We start from the raw sequence: 20188 nt of genomic DNA, 5'->3' as shown, positions 1-20188 counted from the left end.
AGCGTGCTCGCCTGGCATGCTTGCGGCCCGGGTTCGATCCTCAGCACCACATACAAACAAAGATGTTGTGTCCACCGAAAAACTAAAAAATAAATATTAAAAAAATTCTCTCTCTCTCTCTTTAAAAAAAAAAAAACAGAAATCTAGGGCTGGGGTTATGGCTCAGTGATAGAGCGCTTGCCTCACATGTGTGAGGCACTGGGCTCAATTCTCGGCACCACATATAATGAATAAAATAAAGGTCCATCAACAACTAAAAAAAAAATTTAAAAAACAGAAATCTACATTTTTTTAACAGTCAACCCAGATGATTGTTTGTACATTAAAAGTTAAGAAGTGTTGTTCTCAACTAAGACTAAAGTATTTTGGTGTGGGTTTTTTGTGTGTATACATGTGCTGGGATGGAAGCCAGGGCTTCATGCATGCTAGTAAATACCTACTGTGCCACTGTGCTACCTCCCCAGTTTCTATAAAGGTGTTTGTTTCTTTTTGTGGTGCTGGAGATCAAACACAGGTCCTTGCACGTGTTAGGTGAGTACTCTACCACTTGAACTATATCCTCAACCCAAATGATTTTATTAGGGGTCCCTCCCATGAAAAAATTATATAATATTACTGTTTTTCTTTCTTTTATTTATTTTTGGTGCATGTGGTACCAAGAATCAAAGGTCTATACTTTTCCCATTCATAGCTTTGTTAATTGGTAAGATTTTTTTCAGTACCTGAAATGTCTGGATTTTCAATTTTGGGAATAACCCTTCAAAGTAGATGTTAGTGCCATTCCCATTGCCTAAGTGGCAAAACTCATGCTGAGTGAGATTAAGTAGTTGATCATTATTATCAAATTTTTTTATTTTATCACACTATAATTTATACGAAAACTGGATTGATAATACTTTAAAAATTTTTTCAAAATTTATTTTACATTAGCTCTCTTATTATTATTTGCGTTACAGTTCTTAATACACCTTTATACCACAATTTATCGTATATTTTTTAGTTGTAGATGGACACAATATCTTTATATATTCATGTGGTGCTGAGGACCGAACCCAGGGCCTCGCCTGCGGTAGGCGAGCACCTACCGCTGAGCCACAACCAGCCCATATTTTTTATTTATTTTTTTAAATATTTATTTTTTAGTTGTAATTGGACACAATGCCTTTATTTCACTTATTTATTTTTATGCGGTGCTGAGGATCGAACCCAGGGTCTCGCACGTGCGAGGTGAGCGCTCTACAGCTGAGCCCCAGCCCATACTTTTTAAAATTTTGAAACAATAAATAATGTTTTTTTAAATCATGAGATTTTTTTAGCTGCTGTGGTAATGCCACCAGTGTTGGCTCTGTAGAGGAGTTCTCGAATGAAATTTTTGATTGAATTAATGAGTGTCAACCAACGGCCATCTAAAAGCCAAAGAGCCTCTATTAGTTAAGAGTGTCTTTTTTTAGACATTTGTTGTACAAATATCAATTGAAGAAATAATTGTTGAAACCAGGACACAGGACCCATTTGTATAGGGGATAATGTGAAATTATTTATAAATATAATTTTAATGAAATACATAAATGAAGTTATGTAGTTATAGAACAGTGTCTTGTCTTCAATTCTTCCACCTTTATCACTGCCAACCAAGATCTTGCAACCTTGTGTAAATTTCATATTTTTCTCTATGTTTATAAAATCATCCATAAACATAGGATTTATTTTTGTTATTTTATAAGGATGGATTATGTTATACACATTTAAATTTACTTTCTGTAAGACTTTATAAAAAATCCTTCCCAATTACCTGGTATAGCTCTAATTCATTTTATGTGAGTACGTAATATTCCATGATATGATGCATCATGATTTATTAAATGATTTCCCTATTGATGAACATTTACGTGTGTGTGCGTGCGCGCGCGCTGTACTAGAGATTGAACCCAGGAGTGTCTACCACGGAGATACATCCCCAGCCCTTTTAATTTTGAAATAGGGTCTTCCTAAGGTACTGAGGCTGATCTCAAATTTGTGGTCCTCCTGCCTCAGCCTTTCTAGCTACAGGGAGTACAGGCATGCACTACCACACCCATCTTATTGTTTTTACTGCTACAAAGTGTGCAGTAAATAATCTTGCACAAATATGTTTAAATATTAATTTATTGCAATGAGATAGAGATTATGGATTAAAAGATATATATATTTATTTGAATAGCTGTTATTTTCATAAAGTCTTTGATAATTCATGTTTTACCCAGCAATGTTTGAGATCTCTTTATCTTTCATAGCTTGGGTAGTATTAATATCCTTTAAAGTTTTGACCATCTTGATGAGTATAAAATGATATCTATTATTTTGTCTTTCTCCCCTTAGAAGATTGTACCTACTGCCATATGGATTTTAACCATTTTCATTTTTACTTCTGGAATTGCCTACTTATATTCTTTGCCAATTTTCCCAGTGGGTCATTTTGGTTTTCCAGACCACTTTTAAGAAGTGTACATAATCTCATCTGCTTTTAGAAAGCTGGTAACTTGAATTCATCCTTTTTACTGTCACTCTGAACTTGGCCAAACTGTGGATACAAGAAGGCCTCAAATTCTGTGGGAGTCTCAAAGAAGAGTGCTGGCAAAAAGCCTAGTGCAAGGTCTAAGAAGCTTACTTATATTAACATTTGGACCCCTCAAATGCTTTTATTTTATTTATTTATTTATTTATTTATTAGTTGTCGATAGACTTTTATTTATTTATATGTGGTTGAAAATTGAACCCAGTGCCTCACACATGCTAGATAAGCATTCTACCACTGAGCTACAACTCCAGCTCCCCGGCTTTTCTACCCTAGAGTAATGTTGATATCATTTGTCCTCTAGGAAACTAAAACAGAACAGAAGAGGCAGGTTGAGTCCTCCCTACTCTTTTTTTTTTTTTTAATTTTTTATTGTTGGTTGTTCAAAACATTACAAATTTCTTGATATATCATATTTCACACTTTGATTCAAGTGGGTTATGAACTCCCATTTTTACCCCATATACAGATTGCAGAATTACATCAGTTACACATCCATTGATTTACATATTGCCATACTAGTGTCTGTTGTGTTCTGCTGCCTTTCCTATCCTCTACTATCCCCCTCCCCTCCCCTCCCCTCCCCTCTTCTCTCTCTACCCCCTCTACTGTCATTCATTTCTCCCCCTTGTATTATTTTTCCCTTTCCCCTCACTTCCTCTTGTATGTACTTTTGTATAACCCTGAGGGTCTCCTTCCATTTCTATGCAGTTTCCCTTCTCTCTCCCTTTCCCTCCCACTTCTCATCCCTGTTTAATGTTAATCTTCTTCTCCTGCTCTTCGTCCCTACTCTGTTCTTAGTTACTCTCCTTATATCAAAGAAGACATTTGGCATTTGTTTTTTAGGGATTGGCTAGCTTCACTTAGCATAATCTGCTCTAATGCCATCCATTTCCCTGCAAATTCTATGATTTTGTCATTTTTTAATGCAGAGTAATACTCCATTGTGTATAAATGCCACATTTTTTTTATCCATTCGTCTATTGAAGGGCATCTAGGTTGGTTCCACAGTCTTGCTATTGTGAATTGTGCTGCTATGAACATCGATGTAGTGGTGTCCCTGTAGCATGCTCTTTTTAGGTTTTTAGGGAATAGACCGAGAAGGGGAATAGCTGGGTCAAATGGTGAGTCCTCCCTATTCTTGAGCAGAATTTCTTTGTGGGTCCCTGGCAGAGGACCTATTTGCTGTCAACACCTGCTCCTCAGCTGTCACAGTAGAGAAGGAGTCAACTTTACTATGCTAGGACTGCCAATACAGCATCAGTGGATAGACCGAAAAATAACTGCATATCTAAGGATTCAGTCACCAGAAAGAGATATTAACTAAAAAATGTCAGGACAGGCCCTCAGCAAAATAATGTATAAACATAAAATTCAAAGTTCAGTATAAACAGAGCAAAAGGTTAAATGAAGGAGAATGTCCCATGGAGACTTAAATGAGCCTGGAAAATCTGATGGACAGTTTATTTTAAAATCATTAGCAAAAATTCAAAGAAAGTTTAGAGATAACAGAACAAGGATAGAACCAGGAGAACTAAGGTGTATAGTAGAGTTCTGGGGTGGGGGACAGATGGAAAGAATGATTTTAAAAAGAAGAAAATTCTTAAGCTAAAGACCTAAATTTATAGGTTTGAAGGGTTTGCTGAGTTCCAAGCAGAATTAGTGATAATAATAAATAATTACTGAGTACTGACTCTACCAGTATTCTAAAGGTTTCACATTTATTAATTCATGGACTCCTCAGAATATCCCTGAAAAATAGATACTACTATTTCCCTTACTCCAATGAAGAAAAAGGAGGTTAAGTGAAACCTAAATGTGAACCTAAGAGGTCTGACTTCAGGGCTAAGTGCCTCAAAGAACAAAGGCATGTGGTGTAAAATTTATGAAAACTGAAGAATAAAATGAAGATTTGCAAGTTCCAGGGAGAAAGAACAAGTTATAAACAAACAAACAAAGAAGACTGTTTCATCTGAGGCAGCTTAAGCTAGAAAGCTGGAAAATTTTTTTCTAGACTACTTGAGAGAAAAAGACAAGTCAGAATTTCTCTAACCAACCAAAATATTTGTTTACCAGAGTAACAATTGAACAATTAATGAAAGTACTCAAAAGATAAGAAAGGGAAACTTAATAGTATTTAATCTTTGCCTTTGCAAGTTTTTCCTCCTGCCTGGAATAACTCCTGTTGTTTAGCAGCCATTTCATCCTTAAGATCTTAATGTTTCTCCAGGCAATCTTTTGCAATTCCCCAACTCTTGAGTTGTTTTGCTTCTCTTAAATGCTCCAGTAGCACATTGTACTTTCCCCATCATAGCACTTAGCACAATCTCTTATAATGACCTCTTTCTTGCTTCATTTTTTCCATAAAAAATGTTAGCAGATGTGTCTTATTCACTGAGGTAGTCCCAGTACTTAGCACAGTGCCTGCAATGCAATGACTGAGTGTCTAAATAAGTGTAGTTAAGAGTTGCAGATCATCTTGCTGCTGTGTTCAAATTGTTCTAGTAGGAGCTATTCAGGGAAGGTAAAGCTTTAAGTAGAATTTGTCTTCAGTAGATACATAAAGCCCTATTTGTATATATTTCTGTATTTGTGTTGTGACTTTAACAAAATTTTATATTCACAAGTTTAAGTGTAGATGACTTTGAAAATCCTTATAGAATCAATTTATATCCATTATATAAATTATCCATGTTGGGGTCTAACTTCTATTGTTATTATTAAAGAGCAAGATTAATCAATAAGTGTAGAGGTGAATTTGCAAGGTTGGTTAAAAACTGGTCAAAAAATTAGTCAACAATCCAGAAATAGTGTTTTGATACTCTAAAAACAATGCTAATCCTATGATTATCTTTGTTTCTCTTCAGATTAAAGCTAAAAATTATGACAAGGTTGAAAAGGTGAGTTCTTTTAAATACACTTGTATTTTATGCTGGAATTTATGATTGTATATATAAGACAAATATGGTAAAATATTGACAGTTTCTGAATCTAGGTAATGATTATATAGGAATTGTACTTTATTGATCTTTTTTATATGCTTAAAATATTCACCATAGAAAAATTGGAAAAGAAAAAGAATAATTTTCTTTATCTTTTTTTTTTTAATTTAGTGGTGGTGGGGAGAAAAAAAAGAAAAGTTGTATTCTACTGATCAGAAACATGAAAATGATTTAACTGTTCAAGCTGAAAACCAGAGGGAAATTTTATTTGCCTTTTATTTATAAGAAAATAAATTCTTAGCTTTTTGCAGTTTTAATATCATCTGATGAGGTTTATCCAAGGTGTACTTATTACTAATTGAAAACTTTCCCCAATATCCCACTGAGATGACTTGCAATGTAGTCAGCATTGGCAATTTTTGACAGTCTCTATGGAGACTGGAAAAGAAAAAAAAAGGAAAGGAAGGAAGGAAGGAGAAGAAATTTCTGAAAGAAGCTGAAATTGTTTTTTTAAGTTCCATTTCATTCATGTATATGTGAAATTTATTTAACTGAATTCTGATAATAGTTTCTTGTATTTAAAGCTATTTCAGAGATGCCTTATGAAGGTTTTGCACATTGATTTATGGAAGTGCTATCTTTCATATGTCCGGGAAACCAAGGGTAAACTACCAAGTTACAAGTAAGTAAAATCAAGATCTTAAGAATGCAAGATATTTTCATTTAGTTCCACAGAAACTAACATCATGTCTTTCTTCCACTTAGAAGAGACTTAAGGATTTAAAGCCAAGATTTTTGGTAGGGGTGTAGCTCAGGGGTAGAGCACATGCCTAGAATATGTGAGATTCTGATTGAGACCTGGGTTCAGTCCCCAATACCAAAAAAATAAACTCAGGATTCTCTAAGAAATCAAGAAAAGTGCTTCAAAAGAAAGCCACTGGTATTAGTCTTACTCTAGAGAATTTAATCACAGAAGGTTTTCCATATTGAAGCACCATGTATTTACAACACCAGACCATTGTGAGAGGCTTGTCAAACGTTTAAAAAACATCTTCACACTTGCTCTGGTACCTCTCAATGCAATGTGCCACTTGATCCAAGGCCAAGGATTGTGTAGTTTAATTCCCCATTATGACTTAACATCACCTACCTACCCATCTTTGTTTAATCTAAATAGTGGACCTTCTTGGATATTATTTTTGTATATAACAAATTATTTCTATGACTAGAATTATATCTTGATTATCTTTTCCTGAGTTCTTTCTCCTTAAATTTTACTTTCAAGCTAATAAATCTTTAGATATAAATTACCTCCTTAATGATAAATCTCATTATTTTCACACTTTAATCTGCTATGTAAAAATTAGGCAATTTAAAGGATATAAAGATAAATAAGACATGGGCCTTCTCTTTGATAGCCACAAGCAGTAGACAAAGGAAATAGTTCATAAATTAATAAAAATGACAAGCTTAAAATAATTATGTACTTACAATGATGTCCTTAATTTTTGTTTATAGAAAAGATTCAAGTGCTATTCTTATATGTCCAGAAGTTAGGTTTTAAATGTAGACATATTTTGATAACACATTAAAAAAAAAAAAAAAAAAACATGTCTTTCACATTCATTGCAGAGAAAAAATGGCTCAAGCTTATGACTTTGCACTGGATAAAATTGGAATGGAAATTATGTCCTATCAGGTAAATTTAAAATTTTTAAATATGTCACTTAAATTCTATACCCTTAAATATATATACTTAAAGTATCAAGAAAGATACTAACATTTTGTTTTATTTCTTAGATTTGGGTAGATTACATCAATTTTTTAAAAGGCGTGTAAGTATAGTTTTATACTTTATATTTACATTTTTACATAAACAATTGATTTAACTGTAATAATAATGATGACATTTCTTATTCAATCTCAGGGAAGCAGTTGGATCTTATGCAGAAAATCAGAGAATAACAGCTGTCCGAAGAGTTTATCAACGAGGTTGTGTTAATCCAATGATCAATATTGAACAACTCTGGAGAGACTATAATAAGTACGAAGAGGTAAATTAAGCCAGAGTAGTTTATTGCTATAAGCTAAGCCATTTTAATTTTTTGCGGGGTAAGGGGTCCTGGGGATTGAACTTGGGGATGCTCAACCACTGAACCACCTCCCCAGCCCTATTTTGTATTTTATTTAGAGACAGGGTCTCACTGAGTTGCTAAGTGCCTTGCCATTTCTGAGGCTGGCTTTGAAATTTGGGATCCTGGGCTGGGGATATAGCTCAGTTGGTAGAGTGTTTGCCTTGCATGTACAAGGCCCTGGGTTCAATCCCCAGCACCAAAAAAAAAAAAAAAAAAAAAACCTAGCAATCCTCCTGCTCAGCCTCTTGAACTGCTGGCCACTGTACCCATCCAGTTTAATTTTTAAGCATCCTGGATTTGTGAATTCTAGCCTTTTTCATATCAGATAACTGGATATCAGTGTTGCACATTGTATAGGTTTTTTTTTGTAATATTTATTTTTTAGTTTTTCGGCGGACACAACATCTTTGTTTGTATGTGGTGCTGAGGGTCGAACCCAGGCCGCACGCATGCCAGGAGAGCGCGCTACCACTTGAGCCACATCCCCAGCCCTTGTATAGGTTTTTGCTTTGTTTTTTATTTTTTGGTACTGGGATTGAATCTAGGGGTACTTTTTCAATATTGAGCTACATCTCCAGTCCTTTTTATTTTTTCTCTCGGCAATAGAGATTGAACCCAAAGGCCCTCTGCCACTGAGTTATGCCCTTTTTTTGTTTTTGTTTTTGCTTTTTTTAATTTTAATTTTTGGTATTGGGGATTGAACCCAGGGTGCTTAACATCTGAGCCATGTCCCCAGCCCTTTTTATTTTTAATTTTGAGACAGGGTCTTGCTAAATTGTGTAGGGCCTCACTAAGTTGCTAAGGCTGGCTACCTCAGCCTCCTGAGCTGCTGGGATTAGAGGCATGAGCCACCATACCTAGCCCTTTTTATTTTGAGACAGAGTCTTGCTAAGCTAAGGTTGGCTTTAAACTTGCAGTTCTTCTGCCTCAGTACTCCAAGTCACTGGGATTACAGGTGTGCACAACCATGTCTGGCTGTTTTGTTTGGTTTTGTTTAGTTTTGATGGTGGGGATCAAACTCAGGGCAACTACTCCGGGAAAAATATAATTTTTGTAATGCTCTTTGTGGCAGAGATGCTGGGATTGATCCCAGGGCCCCTTACATGGTAGATAAGCACTTCATCACTTAGATATATTCCCAGCCCATTTTTATTTAATGCTAACTCATATCTAAATATTCATATATACACATACTGTGCTTGGCCTTCTGTGAAAGGATATGTTTTTGGAATTATTTTCCTGTAGTAATGGTCAGTTGCTATGCATCTCTTTCACTTAATTCCAGTGAAGTGATTAATTATTGGTTTTAGTTTGTTAGATGTGTGGCTATATCCACCAAAAATAACAATAATATGTTTTTGGTTTTTTTTTTTTAGGGTATCAATATTCACTTAGCTAAAAAAATGATTGAAGATCGGAGTAGAGATTACATGAACGCTAGGCGTGTAGCAAAGGTATGAAATTCCATCAAGCCATTTATTTATTTATTTATTTTGAGTATTAGACCATTTAATTCTCAAACCTTCATATACATAATATCTTTTACATAGTGTTAAAATAAAGAGGAAAATACATTTTCATACAAACAGAATTTTAAGTATACATTGATAGACTTTTCAGATTATTAACCAAGTTGCTAAAATTTTATTTACATTGTCCTTAAAGATGTTCAACGATAAAAAATATGGAATGCTTCATGAATTTGAGTACCATTCTTGTTTAGGGGCTGTGTTAATCTTCTCTGTGTTGTTCCAATTTTAGTATATGTGCTGCTGAAGTGAGCACAGCGTTTATTTTAATAATTATCAAGGCTGTCGTTTATAACAAGGCCTTTCCTGTCTGGTGTTTGTTACTCTTGATATTTCAGTCATTAGCAATCTTAACTAATGTAAATAAATCTCAGTTGACTTCATCACATCTGTCTGAAGAGATGATATATTTGAAATGAAATATTTCTTTGCAGACATGTTAAGGACAAAATAGAACAAATTGGATTTAGAAGAAATTATTATTTAGAGAAGGTTAAAACAAGATTCTATCTAGAACTAATATAGTGGTTCATATTCTTCCTTGTGCTTGGTCTTCTGTGAAAGGATACATTTTTATATTTGCTCATCAGAAAACTGTACTATTCTACATTCAGAGTATACTTATTAAATAACATAGCTCTCAGGGACAAATCTTATAGTGTGCATGTCTTTCCATTCAATAGTATTCTTAGAAGTTAGGAAAAGTAGCCAGTAAGTAATTTAAAAAGATAGCTTCTCCAAAGATGGCAGTAATCCACCAGATCTTCAGTCATGTTATTGGTCAACTAGGATATCCTAGGGAGCAAGCTTCGTAGATTACCTCCAGAAAGGGCCCCTGGGTGGTCTATTCACCCACTCCTGGGAATCTATTTATGCATGGGTAATACTCAAAACTGATCATCTCCATCCTCCATATCTGAGTGGTTCCAGTATCACCAAAGAATTTTAAATGCTTCTTGTTTAGGAATATGAGACAGTAATGAAAGGCTTGGACCGCAATGCTCCTTCAGTGCCTCCACAGAATACTCCTCAAGAAGCTCAGCAGGTAGATATGTGGAAGAAATATATACAGTGGGAAAAGAGCAACCCTCTTCGTACAGAGGATCAGACCCTTATAACAAAAAGAGGTAAGAAGATTAACCCTCCTGGGACTCAAACTACATGCCTGTTAGGCCACTTGATATTATCCCACAGATTAGTGAGGCTGTTTTTTGTTTTTTTGTTTTAATTTTTATTATTGGTTGTTCAAAACATTACATAGTTCTTGACATCATATTTCACACATTTGATTCAAGTGGGTTATGAACTCCCATTTTTACCCCATATACAGATTGCATAATCACATCGGTTACACATCCACTGTTTTACATATTGCCATACTAGTGTATGTTGTATTCTGCTGCCTTTCCTATCCTCTACTATCCCCCCTCCCCTCCCCTCCCCTCCCATCTTCTCTCTCTACCCCATCTACTGTAATTCATTTCTCCCCCTTGTTTTTTTTTTTCCCTTTCCCCTCACTTCCTCTTGTATGTAATTTTGTATAACAATGAGGGTCTCCTTCCATTTCCATGCAATTACCCTTCTCTCTCCCTTTCCCTCCCCCCTCTCATCCCTGTTTAATGTTAATCTTCTTCTCATGCTCTTCCTCCCTACTCTGTTCTTAGTTGCTCTCCTTATATCAGAGAAGACATTTGGTATTTGTTTTTTAGGGATTGGCTAGCTTCACTTAGCATAATCTGCTCTAATGCCATCCATTTCCCTGCAAATTCCATGATTTTGTCATTTTTTAATGCAGAGTAATACTCCATTGTGTATAAATGCCACCTTTTTTTTTATCCATTCATCTATTGAAGGGCATCTAAGTTGGTTCCACAGTCTAGCTATTGTGAATTGTGCTGCTATGAACATCGATGTAGCAGTGTCCCTGTAGAATGCTCTTTTTAGGTCTTTAGGGAATAGACCGAGAAGGGAGATAGCTGGGTCAAATGGTGGTTCCATTCCCAGCTTTCCAAGAAATCTCCATACTGCTTTCCAAATTGGCCACACCAATTTGCACTCCCACCAGCAATGTACAAGTGTACCCTTTTCCCCACATCCTCGCCAGCACTTGTTGTTGTTTGACTTCATAATGGCTGCCAATCTAGTGAGGCTGTTTTTTATCCCTAATCTTTTTTTCTTATGTTCTCCAGATTTCATAATGTGCACTGCCTCTTTGTTTTATTTTATCCAATTTTCTGTCGCACTTTTAGTAAATTCTTCATTTCATGTACTATACTTTTCAGTTCTAAGTTCCTTTTCTATAGTTTCCACTTGTCTGTTGAGATTTTGTATGTTACCATCTTTTTCTTTAAACCCTTGAACAGGTAACATTGGTTATAACGTCCTTGTCTCCTGATTCCAACATCTAGGCTATTAGCTCATGGAGATAGTTTCCTTTCTGCTTTTTCTCTTGGCTATGGGTCAGTTTTTCTGTTTCTTTACTTGTTAAACAGTCCTATTTTTTCTTTTGGACAATGTACAAATGTACAAGTGATACATTGTAAAGACTTTGGATTCTTTTATCTTCCACATTCACAGAAGAATGTTGAGTTTTATTTAGTAGGAAATTAAATTTATTGACAGATAACTTAAAGTTGGTAGAGATTTGGTTTTATACTATTAAGATAGGTCTGTTTTAGTTTTATCCTTAATCTCAGGGTAAATTCCTTAGTCCTGGGACATAATCTTTACTCCTACAACATAATGGAAAATCCATTAAGGTATTTACTCAAACCATTGGGATTAGATTCAAATACCAAACTTGGTATCCCTTGTGATAGGCAGCTGCTAAGATATCAGTTCAAGTCAGTCTTTTGGTTTTGCTTCCTGCTGGACTCTGTATTCTTTCCGACATATGTATATTTCAGGGATTAGTTAAAGATTTGAGGACATGTGTATCTTGATTTTCCAGCTCTGGCTCTTTCATTTTTGGAATTTCCCGCTGTTCCCATAGCCTACAACTTTGTGTTACTTTGAGCTAGTAAGAATTTTTACTTGAATTCTAGCTACCATAGTGTTGCATGGGCATGGATGAGCCCTTTGAAGAAAAAGCAATATTAAATATGGATTTCACCCAACATAGTTCCCTTTTATTTCAAGGGATCAATCTGCTTAGATTTCTGTTCCTTTTGGTCATTTTCTGATACTTTAAAAAATTTGTTTTGTTTTTGTTTTGAGATAGGGTCTCACTATGTTGCCTAGGCTAGTTTTAAACCTGTGAGCTCAAGTGATCCTCCCAAATAATTAGAACTATATGCATATGTCACCATGCCTGGCTTTCTAGTACATTTGTAAGAGTTGTTTTTTGTACTTTTGTATTTTTCTTTTCTCTCTTGAGCTGGGGAGCATACTGGGGATTGGACCCTAGGCCTTGTGCATGAATGCTGAATACACATCTTTCCATAGAGTTACACCCAAGCTTTCGTCTATAATTGATATTTCAAAAAGTATAGTCTGGTGCAAACTACTCTGCCACTGACAGACTAGAATTTGGAACTTTATTGAATTTATCAATCTTGCCCTGCTCACTCACCTATAGGCCTTTGCAAATACTACTTCCTTTGCCTATGTCATTTTTAAAATTTACCCTATCCTTCCTCTGTCCATTTATTTTTCAACTGACCCTCCCCCTGCCCACCCCCTGCACCTACTATTGGAGGTTGAACCTAGGGCCTTGCTCATGCTAGGCTAGTACTCTACACTAAGTTATTCCCATTCCTCATCTGACCATCTTCTATCCCTCCTTCAGGTTCTGCTTTAGATGTCAGTTTTTTAGTGAAGCCTGCCTTGAATCTGTAAACTGTGTTAAATCTTGCTATTGTGAAGTTTAGGAGTATATTGTACTTCTCTCATTTTAGTAATTTTTATATTTACTTACTTAGTGTATATAAAGATCTTATTCATTAGTATACTCACAGTGCCTTTCACATTCTAGCATAAAGTTGGTGCTCAGTAAATATTAACAATAAATGATGGGCAGATGGGGCTTGGGTGGATAAAGCTTTTGATTTCCAATTTACCATTTATTATTGAGTATCTGAGCCTAAAAATTTACTTGTGATGCATATTGATAGTTTCAAAATAATTATTTTAATTGAGTTTTGTTTGTGCATGTCTTCCCTTAGTAATGTTTGCTTATGAACAGTGCCTGCTTGTCCTTGGCCATCACCCTGATATTTGGTACGAAGCTGCCCAGTATCTTGAACAGTCAAGTAAACTGCTTGCAGAGAAGGGAGTAAGTATTACACTCCTCATGAGCTTTTTGTGATTTTGATATGGCAGCGATTTTCTGAAAAATATAGCACTGAATTTGAGTAACAAAGTGTTAAGTGTTAGAATGTGTGTGTGTGTGTATTTTTTTTTTTTTTTTGGTACTGAGGATTGAACTCAGGGGCACTCGACGACTGAGCTTTATTCCCAGCTCTTTTTTTTTTTTTTTTTTGTATTTTATTTACAGACAGGGTCAAATCTTGCACTGAGTTGCTTAGTGCCTTACCATTCTTTTTATTTATTTATTTATTTATTTATTTTTTGGTGGACACAACATCTTTGTTTGTATGTGGTGCTGAGGATCGAACCCGGGCCGCACGCATGCCAGGCGAGCGCGCTACCACTTGAGCCACATCCCCAGCCCTATTGAACTCCTGATTCTCTGCCTCAGCCTCCCAAGTCACTGGGATTATAGGCATGTGCCACCGCGCCTGGCAAGTGTTAGAAAATTTAAACTCATGTCAATTTGAGTCTTAGTGACATTCATATGATTAGATTGCTTAGAATTAAAAATATAGTGGCTGTTTTTTAATATTAAGTGATGAACAACAGTATGTGCAGGATTATCTTGTAAGTTAAAATAACGGTGGTGGGGCTAGGGTTGTGGCTCAGCATTAGAGTGCTCACCTAGCATGTACCAGGCACTGGGTTCTATCCTCAGCACCGCATAAAAAATAAATAAATAAAATAAAGGTATCATGTCCAACTACAACTAGAAAAATAAAAAATAAAAAAATAATAGTGGGCTGGGGGTGTAGCTCAGTGGTAGAGCATGTGCTTAATAAGTACAAAGCTCTGGGTTCCCCCAGCATCAAAAAAAAATAGGAAGAAATCTTGGAATTTTGTTAGACTTCTGAGAGTGTCTTGTGTGTGTGTTTTTTTAGATATGTATACATAAAATTAGATGCAGTTATTAGTTTTAAACACTTTTGACTATATTTAAATTATTGAAGCATACTTCCTTCTTTTTTATCTCCTAGGATATGAATAATGCCAAATTATTTAGTGATGAAGCTGCTAATATATATGAAAGAGCCATAAGCACTTTATTAAAGAAAAATATGCTTCTTTATTTTGCATATGCAGATTATGAAGAGGTGAGTAAAAATGTTTCAAACTTTATAATTCAGTTTTTTACTGCATGACTAATTTTTTTTCTGTACACTTCTTTGCTGGCATATTGCTTTTGTTAGCCAGAAATGTTACAGAGTGAACAGTTGTTAGTTCTTAGCTTATATTTATTTATGCTCAGTGCAGGAGCCATTGGTGTTTGCAATGGGGGTGGGGATACAGCTCCTGTATTCCTTAGAGCTCAAATCTTGCATGGATTTGTGTGTATGTATGTGTGTGTATGTGTGTGTGTATATATATATATGTGTGTGTGTGTGTGTGTGTGTATACACATATATATACATATATATATACACACTTCTCTACCACCTCAGAGTCGCATGAAGTATGAGAAGGTTCACAGTATATATAACAGACTTCTGGCAATTGAGGATATTGACCCCACCTTGGTGAGTAACTTTACAAATCTTTCTTTTCTACCTTGACAGTCTGATTTAACAACAAGATAACTTACATATGGTAAAATATACTCTTTTTTTTGTCTAGTTATATGATTCTTGATAAACAACATTGAGTCATGGGACACCATCACAATCAAGATACAAAACATTTCCTTCACCTTCCCCAAAATTCCCTTATGTGACCCCTCTCCTGGCCATCACTTTCCCATCAGAGTTGCTGTCGAATGCTGGTTTGAATTCTACTCTGGTTTTCTTTTTAACGCTGCAGTATGAAAAAGCTACAGAGGTGCTTTCTGTAACCCTTTCCTTGTGATCATGGTTAGAAGCCACTTTATGCCACATACTTGTTACTAAATAAATATTTCTTTTTAAATAAATAGAGATAGGAGAAATGAACATTCCAGCAAGGGATTTGACAAACTTATTGTATCCTGATTCTTGCTATAGTAATAGTTCCAAAGCCCTGAGGTTCTGCAGAAGTGCAATGCCATTCTTCCAGTGGATGGGAAAGGTAGAGACCTATGACTAGATCCACTGCTTTACACCAACTACACCATACTGCTTCTTTTGTATATTTATATTAGGATTCTACTGCCCTAATTGCTTACATTTAGTCATCATTTAAAAACTAACTCGGCTGATATATCCGGCAAAAATTGCTGGCATCTGTATATTGTGCTATACTGCAGTAATAAAATGACAAACTCAATAAATTCCTTTCCTTGAAGAATTCATATACTTCATCCATCCATCCACCCATCCAAACTAACCAGGTCCCTGCTAACAGTCATTAGTTCATTAAAAAACAAAACAAAAAAAACATTGCACATTCATTATGGGTAGGGAACTCTGAAGGTATTAGGTATAAAATGGGTCATAGTTTATCAGTGAAGTTCTACTCTATGATCTTTGGAAAATAAATAGTGGGCCTTCTAAATAAACCAAGAAAATGCAAAGTTAAACATACATTATAAAATATATAGCATTAAATCAAACATTGAATTTTATAGATATTACAATTCACTAATGGAGTCTTTTCGAGTACTTTCACATTTTTTCTTAAAATTTATATACTTAATTTTTTTTTGTATTGGGAGTTGAACTCAGATGCACTAACCATTGCACCACACTCTCAGCCCTTTATATATATAGGCAATTAAGGATATATTTTATTTTGAGACAGGATCACTAAGTTGCTCAGGGCCTCACTAAGTTGTTGAGGCTGGCTTTAAACTTTCAATCCTCCTGCCTCAGCATCCTGAGCTGCTGGGATTAAAAAGGTACTCCACTGCACCCAGCCTATTAATTTTTTAAACAAATTTGTACCACATCAATTTTTTTACTTTATTAGTTATCCAACTTTGTGTATTTAATTGTTTTTTTTTTTTTTTTTTTTTTTTTTTTCTGGTTCTGGGGATTGAACCCAGGGTTTTGTGCATGCTAGGTAAGTGCTCTACCATTAACCTACATCTCCAGCCCAATATTTATCTATCTATTTATTTATTGTACTGGGAATGGAATTCCCCCTTTAATTTTTTTTTTAATATTGTTTTAGTTGTCAATGGACCTTTATTTTATTTATTTATATGTGGTGTTGAGACTTGAACCCAGTGCCTCACATGTGCTAGGCAAGTGCTCTACCATTAAGTCACAACCCCAGCTCCTGCCCCTTAAAATTTAATTTGCATTGTCTAGAATTATATGGTGATGATCGTACAACCTTTTGATTATGTTAAAAAACACTGGAGTATATACTTTAAATGGTGAATTTTGTGATATATGAATCATATCTCAATAAAAAACAAAAACACATTAATTAGCATGCATCTCTAATAATAGAAAAAAGTAGTTTATAAATAATGCATCTTCTATAATCCTACTTTCTAATTTTTTGGGTGTTGAGGATTGCTTTCTTATTGGAATCATTAGCATAGGAATCAGGTAAGCTAGTGATGCTACAGAGATTACATTCTGCCTAATTTCTGTAACACAAATATATATATGTGTGTGTGTGTATATATATATATGTATTTTTTTTTGCAAAGGTATATATTCAATATATGAAATTTGCAAGGAGAGCAGAAGGTATCAAATCTGGACGAATGATATTTAAAAAAGCAAGAGAAGATACCAGAACCCGCCACCATGTCTATGTTACTGCAGCACTCATGGAGTATTACTGTAGTAAGGTAAATATTGAAAAACATATATAAAGATGAAGTAGTCTTCTTTATCTGAAAACATTAATTAAAAGAAAAGTAGTTCTAGTTTCTGTCATTAAACTTTAATTCATTTCATAAAGGAAAAGTGTTTATTTGTAAAATGATGTGGAATGTTATCCAAATCACTAGCTGCCTGCTAATTTATGGCTTTATGCCTTATTAAACTCCAAATTTCCTTTTATTTTACTTTTTTCTTTGAAAATGATAGACCTTGCGGTGTTGCCCAGGTTGACCTTGAAGCCATGAACTCTCTGGTTCAATTCCTTCTGTTGTCTCAGCCTCAGGCACTTGGGACTACAAGCAAGCTTTGCCATGCTTCCCTCTCTCCCTCCCTCCCTTCCTCCATTCCCTCTCTTCTTTCTTTCCTTCCTTTTGCCCCTGAGCTACATCTCCAGCACCCCTTCCACCTTTTTTTTTTTAAGCCAGTTACAAGGCTGGCCTCAAACTTGTAATACTCCTGCCTCAGCCTCCCAAATTGTTGGTATTACAGGTAAGTGCCACCATGCCCAGCGTAAACTCCATATTTCTGTTTTCTATTTTATTTATCTGTCTATTTATTTATTTTTGGTTATCAGGGATTGAACTCCGGAGCACTCAACCAATAAGCTATATCCCCAGCCCAATTTTGTATTTTATTTAGAGACAGGGTCTCACTGAGTTGCTTTACCTCACTTTTGCTGAGGCTGGTTTTGAACTTGTGATCCTCTGTCTCAGCCTCCCCCACCACTGGGATTGCAGGTGTACCCCACCACATCTGGCTTATTTATTTGTTTTAAACCCCATATTTCTGAACCTAAACTCCACTGGCTGATTTTTTAGCTTAGTAATTTTTACTTAACATGGTTTTAATTTTCATTTTAATTCTTTCATATCTTGTCATATTTAGGTATTATAGTTTTAATATTCTTAGTATTTTATCTGACATTTCATAGAAATCAGTACTTGGCTGTCTTTACTTGTAGGACAAATCGGTTGCCTTTAAGATTTTTGAGCTGGGACTGAAGAAATATGGAGACATCCCAGAATATGTCCTGGCCTATATTGACTATCTCTCTCACCTCAATGGTAAGTTAATTCTAGAAGCTTTAATGGTACTTAATATTAAACCATCTGAAATTATGTTGCTAAGTTTTTCCTTCTTGAATGTATTATAATTCTGACATCACATCAAAACCACCCACTTGATAGCCACCCAAGAAATATTTGTGGCCTGTCAACCAGGAGTTTATATTTATTGAATAATGATAGATGTCTTTTGACTTCAGAATGGCCTTTGATGAGCAAAGTTTTGTTATAAGTAGGATAAAGCTACAAAGTCAAGAGTTAAGAGACACAGAGTTGTTGATGTTCATTTCTGACTGTGGGCAACTCATTTCTCATCTCCTGGGCAAGAACTGACAAAAATAAATCCTCGTCAGCTGGGGATGTAGCTCAGTGGTAGAACACTTGCCTAACATTACAAGGCCATGGGTTTGACCCCCAGCATTATCAAACAAAACACACACAAAAAAAACTCTAGCCACCAATACTCAGAGATGTCCACGTAGTAAAGGCTACATGAGGCTACTGGGAAAGAAATTTTAAAGGATATTATGTTCATTAGCCTCTTGATTTTTATTCTGCTGTTATAATGACAATAATACAGCCATCTTTTATTGAGGTCCTAGTATGTGCCAGGTTTTGTGCTAGATAATTCATTCATCCATATGTGTGTGTGTATAAAATTTAGTCTAGTTACCTATAGTCCAGGATATGCAACTTCTTTTTTTTAATTAATTTATTTTTTAGTTAATTTTTAAAACTTATATATGCAGTGGAATGCATTACAATTCTTATTACACATATACAGCACTATTTTTCATATCTCTGGTTGTACACAAAGTATATTCACACCCATTCATGTCTTCACACATGTACTTTGGATAACAATGTCCATCACATTCCACTATCATTTCTAACCCCATGCCCCCTCCCTTACCATCCCATCCCTCTGCCCTATCTAGAGTTCATCTATTCCTCCCATGCTTCCCCTCCCTACCCCACTATGAATCAGCCTCCTTATATCAGAGAAAACATTCAGCATTTGTTTTTTTGGGGGGATTGACTAATTTTACTTAGCCTTATCTTCTCTAATTCCATCCATTTACCTGCAAATGCCATGGTTTTATTCTCTTTTATTGCTGAGTAATATTCCATTGTGTATATATGCCACATTTTTTTAATCCATTCATCTAATGAAGGGCATCTAGGTTGGTTCCACAGTTTGATATGCAACTTCTGGACTATTAAAATAAACATTGTGTAAACATTGTGTAAAAGTTGGTTTAAGACAGAAATATACACGGGCTGGGGATGTAGCTCAGTGGCAGAGCACTTGCCTGGCATGTCTGAGAACCTTGGTTCAATCAATCCCTAGTACCAGCAAAAATAAATTTAAAAAAAGAGAAATATGAAATTATGTGTACATGATTATAGAATGAGATATTATAAGCATATATCAATAATTTTAGTAGTTAAGAAAAATATAGCACATATAAAAGATAGTATCATTGTATCCTAAATAGTATAAAAAAGTCAAATGTTTATTTTTTAATTTCAGTTTAGTGACTATACTCTGGAAAAGACTTAACCTCAAAAAGTGAGATAGTAGGGCATTTAATTGATAAATTTTCTTGAATGAAGTTTATGTTCCTCACTAATCTTAAACTATTTGCTTTACTTTTTTTTAGAATAATTACTAGTATATGTATTTATCTTACTATTTTCTTAACATGAGCATGATATCTGATGTCAGCATTGTTTTTTCCCAGGTTCAGTATCTTAGATAGTTCCTTCATTCCTCTAACTAGCTGTCAAGCATTTATTCATTACCTTCTTTTACTAAGGACCAGGAATACAAAGATGACCAGGACTATATTCTTCTGGTCACAGAAGACTTTGATGTTAAGAATACAATTGCATCATCA

At 35.1% G+C, this 20188-nt stretch overlaps 1 protein-coding gene and 2 non-coding genes across 3 annotated transcripts in view; 2 read left to right on the top strand and 1 right to left on the bottom strand.

Moving 5' to 3' along the window:
* Cstf3 (cleavage stimulation factor subunit 3) overlaps window positions 1–20188 on the top strand; it is a 79516-nt gene that overhangs the window by 51239 nt on the left and 8089 nt on the right. The window contains exons 4-15 of the mRNA XM_046455673.2: window positions 5422–5454; window positions 6081–6178; window positions 7129–7195; window positions 7297–7331; window positions 7424–7550; window positions 9008–9085; window positions 10125–10287; window positions 13324–13433; window positions 14449–14565; window positions 14914–14988; window positions 17046–17189; window positions 18185–18287. Coding sequence (XP_046311629.1) covers window positions 5422–5454; window positions 6081–6178; window positions 7129–7195; window positions 7297–7331; window positions 7424–7550; window positions 9008–9085; window positions 10125–10287; window positions 13324–13433; window positions 14449–14565; window positions 14914–14988; window positions 17046–17189; window positions 18185–18287 — 1150 coding nt within the window. The remainder of the gene's footprint in view (window positions 1–5421; window positions 5455–6080; window positions 6179–7128; window positions 7196–7296; window positions 7332–7423; window positions 7551–9007; window positions 9086–10124; window positions 10288–13323; window positions 13434–14448; window positions 14566–14913; window positions 14989–17045; window positions 17190–18184; window positions 18288–20188) is intronic.
* Window positions 5796–5934, top strand: LOC124102145 (U4 spliceosomal RNA). Its single transcript, XR_006854811.1, has one exon. It is a non-coding gene; the product is annotated as a U4 spliceosomal RNA (small nuclear RNA).
* Window positions 9310–9416, bottom strand: LOC124102045 (U6 spliceosomal RNA). Its single transcript, XR_006854786.1, has one exon. It is a non-coding gene; the product is annotated as a U6 spliceosomal RNA (small nuclear RNA).

The sequence above is a fragment of the Marmota monax genome, unplaced genomic scaffold, assembly GCF_021218885.2.
Source record: "Marmota monax isolate L192 unplaced genomic scaffold, Marmota_monax_Labrador192_F-V1.1 WCK01_AAM20220418_F8-fsc00047, whole genome shotgun sequence".
In the NCBI taxonomy this organism is placed as follows: domain Eukaryota; kingdom Metazoa; phylum Chordata; class Mammalia; order Rodentia; family Sciuridae; genus Marmota; species Marmota monax.
The sequence above is the reverse complement of the archived record's forward strand: the minus strand, read 5'-3'. Positions and strand labels throughout refer to the sequence as shown.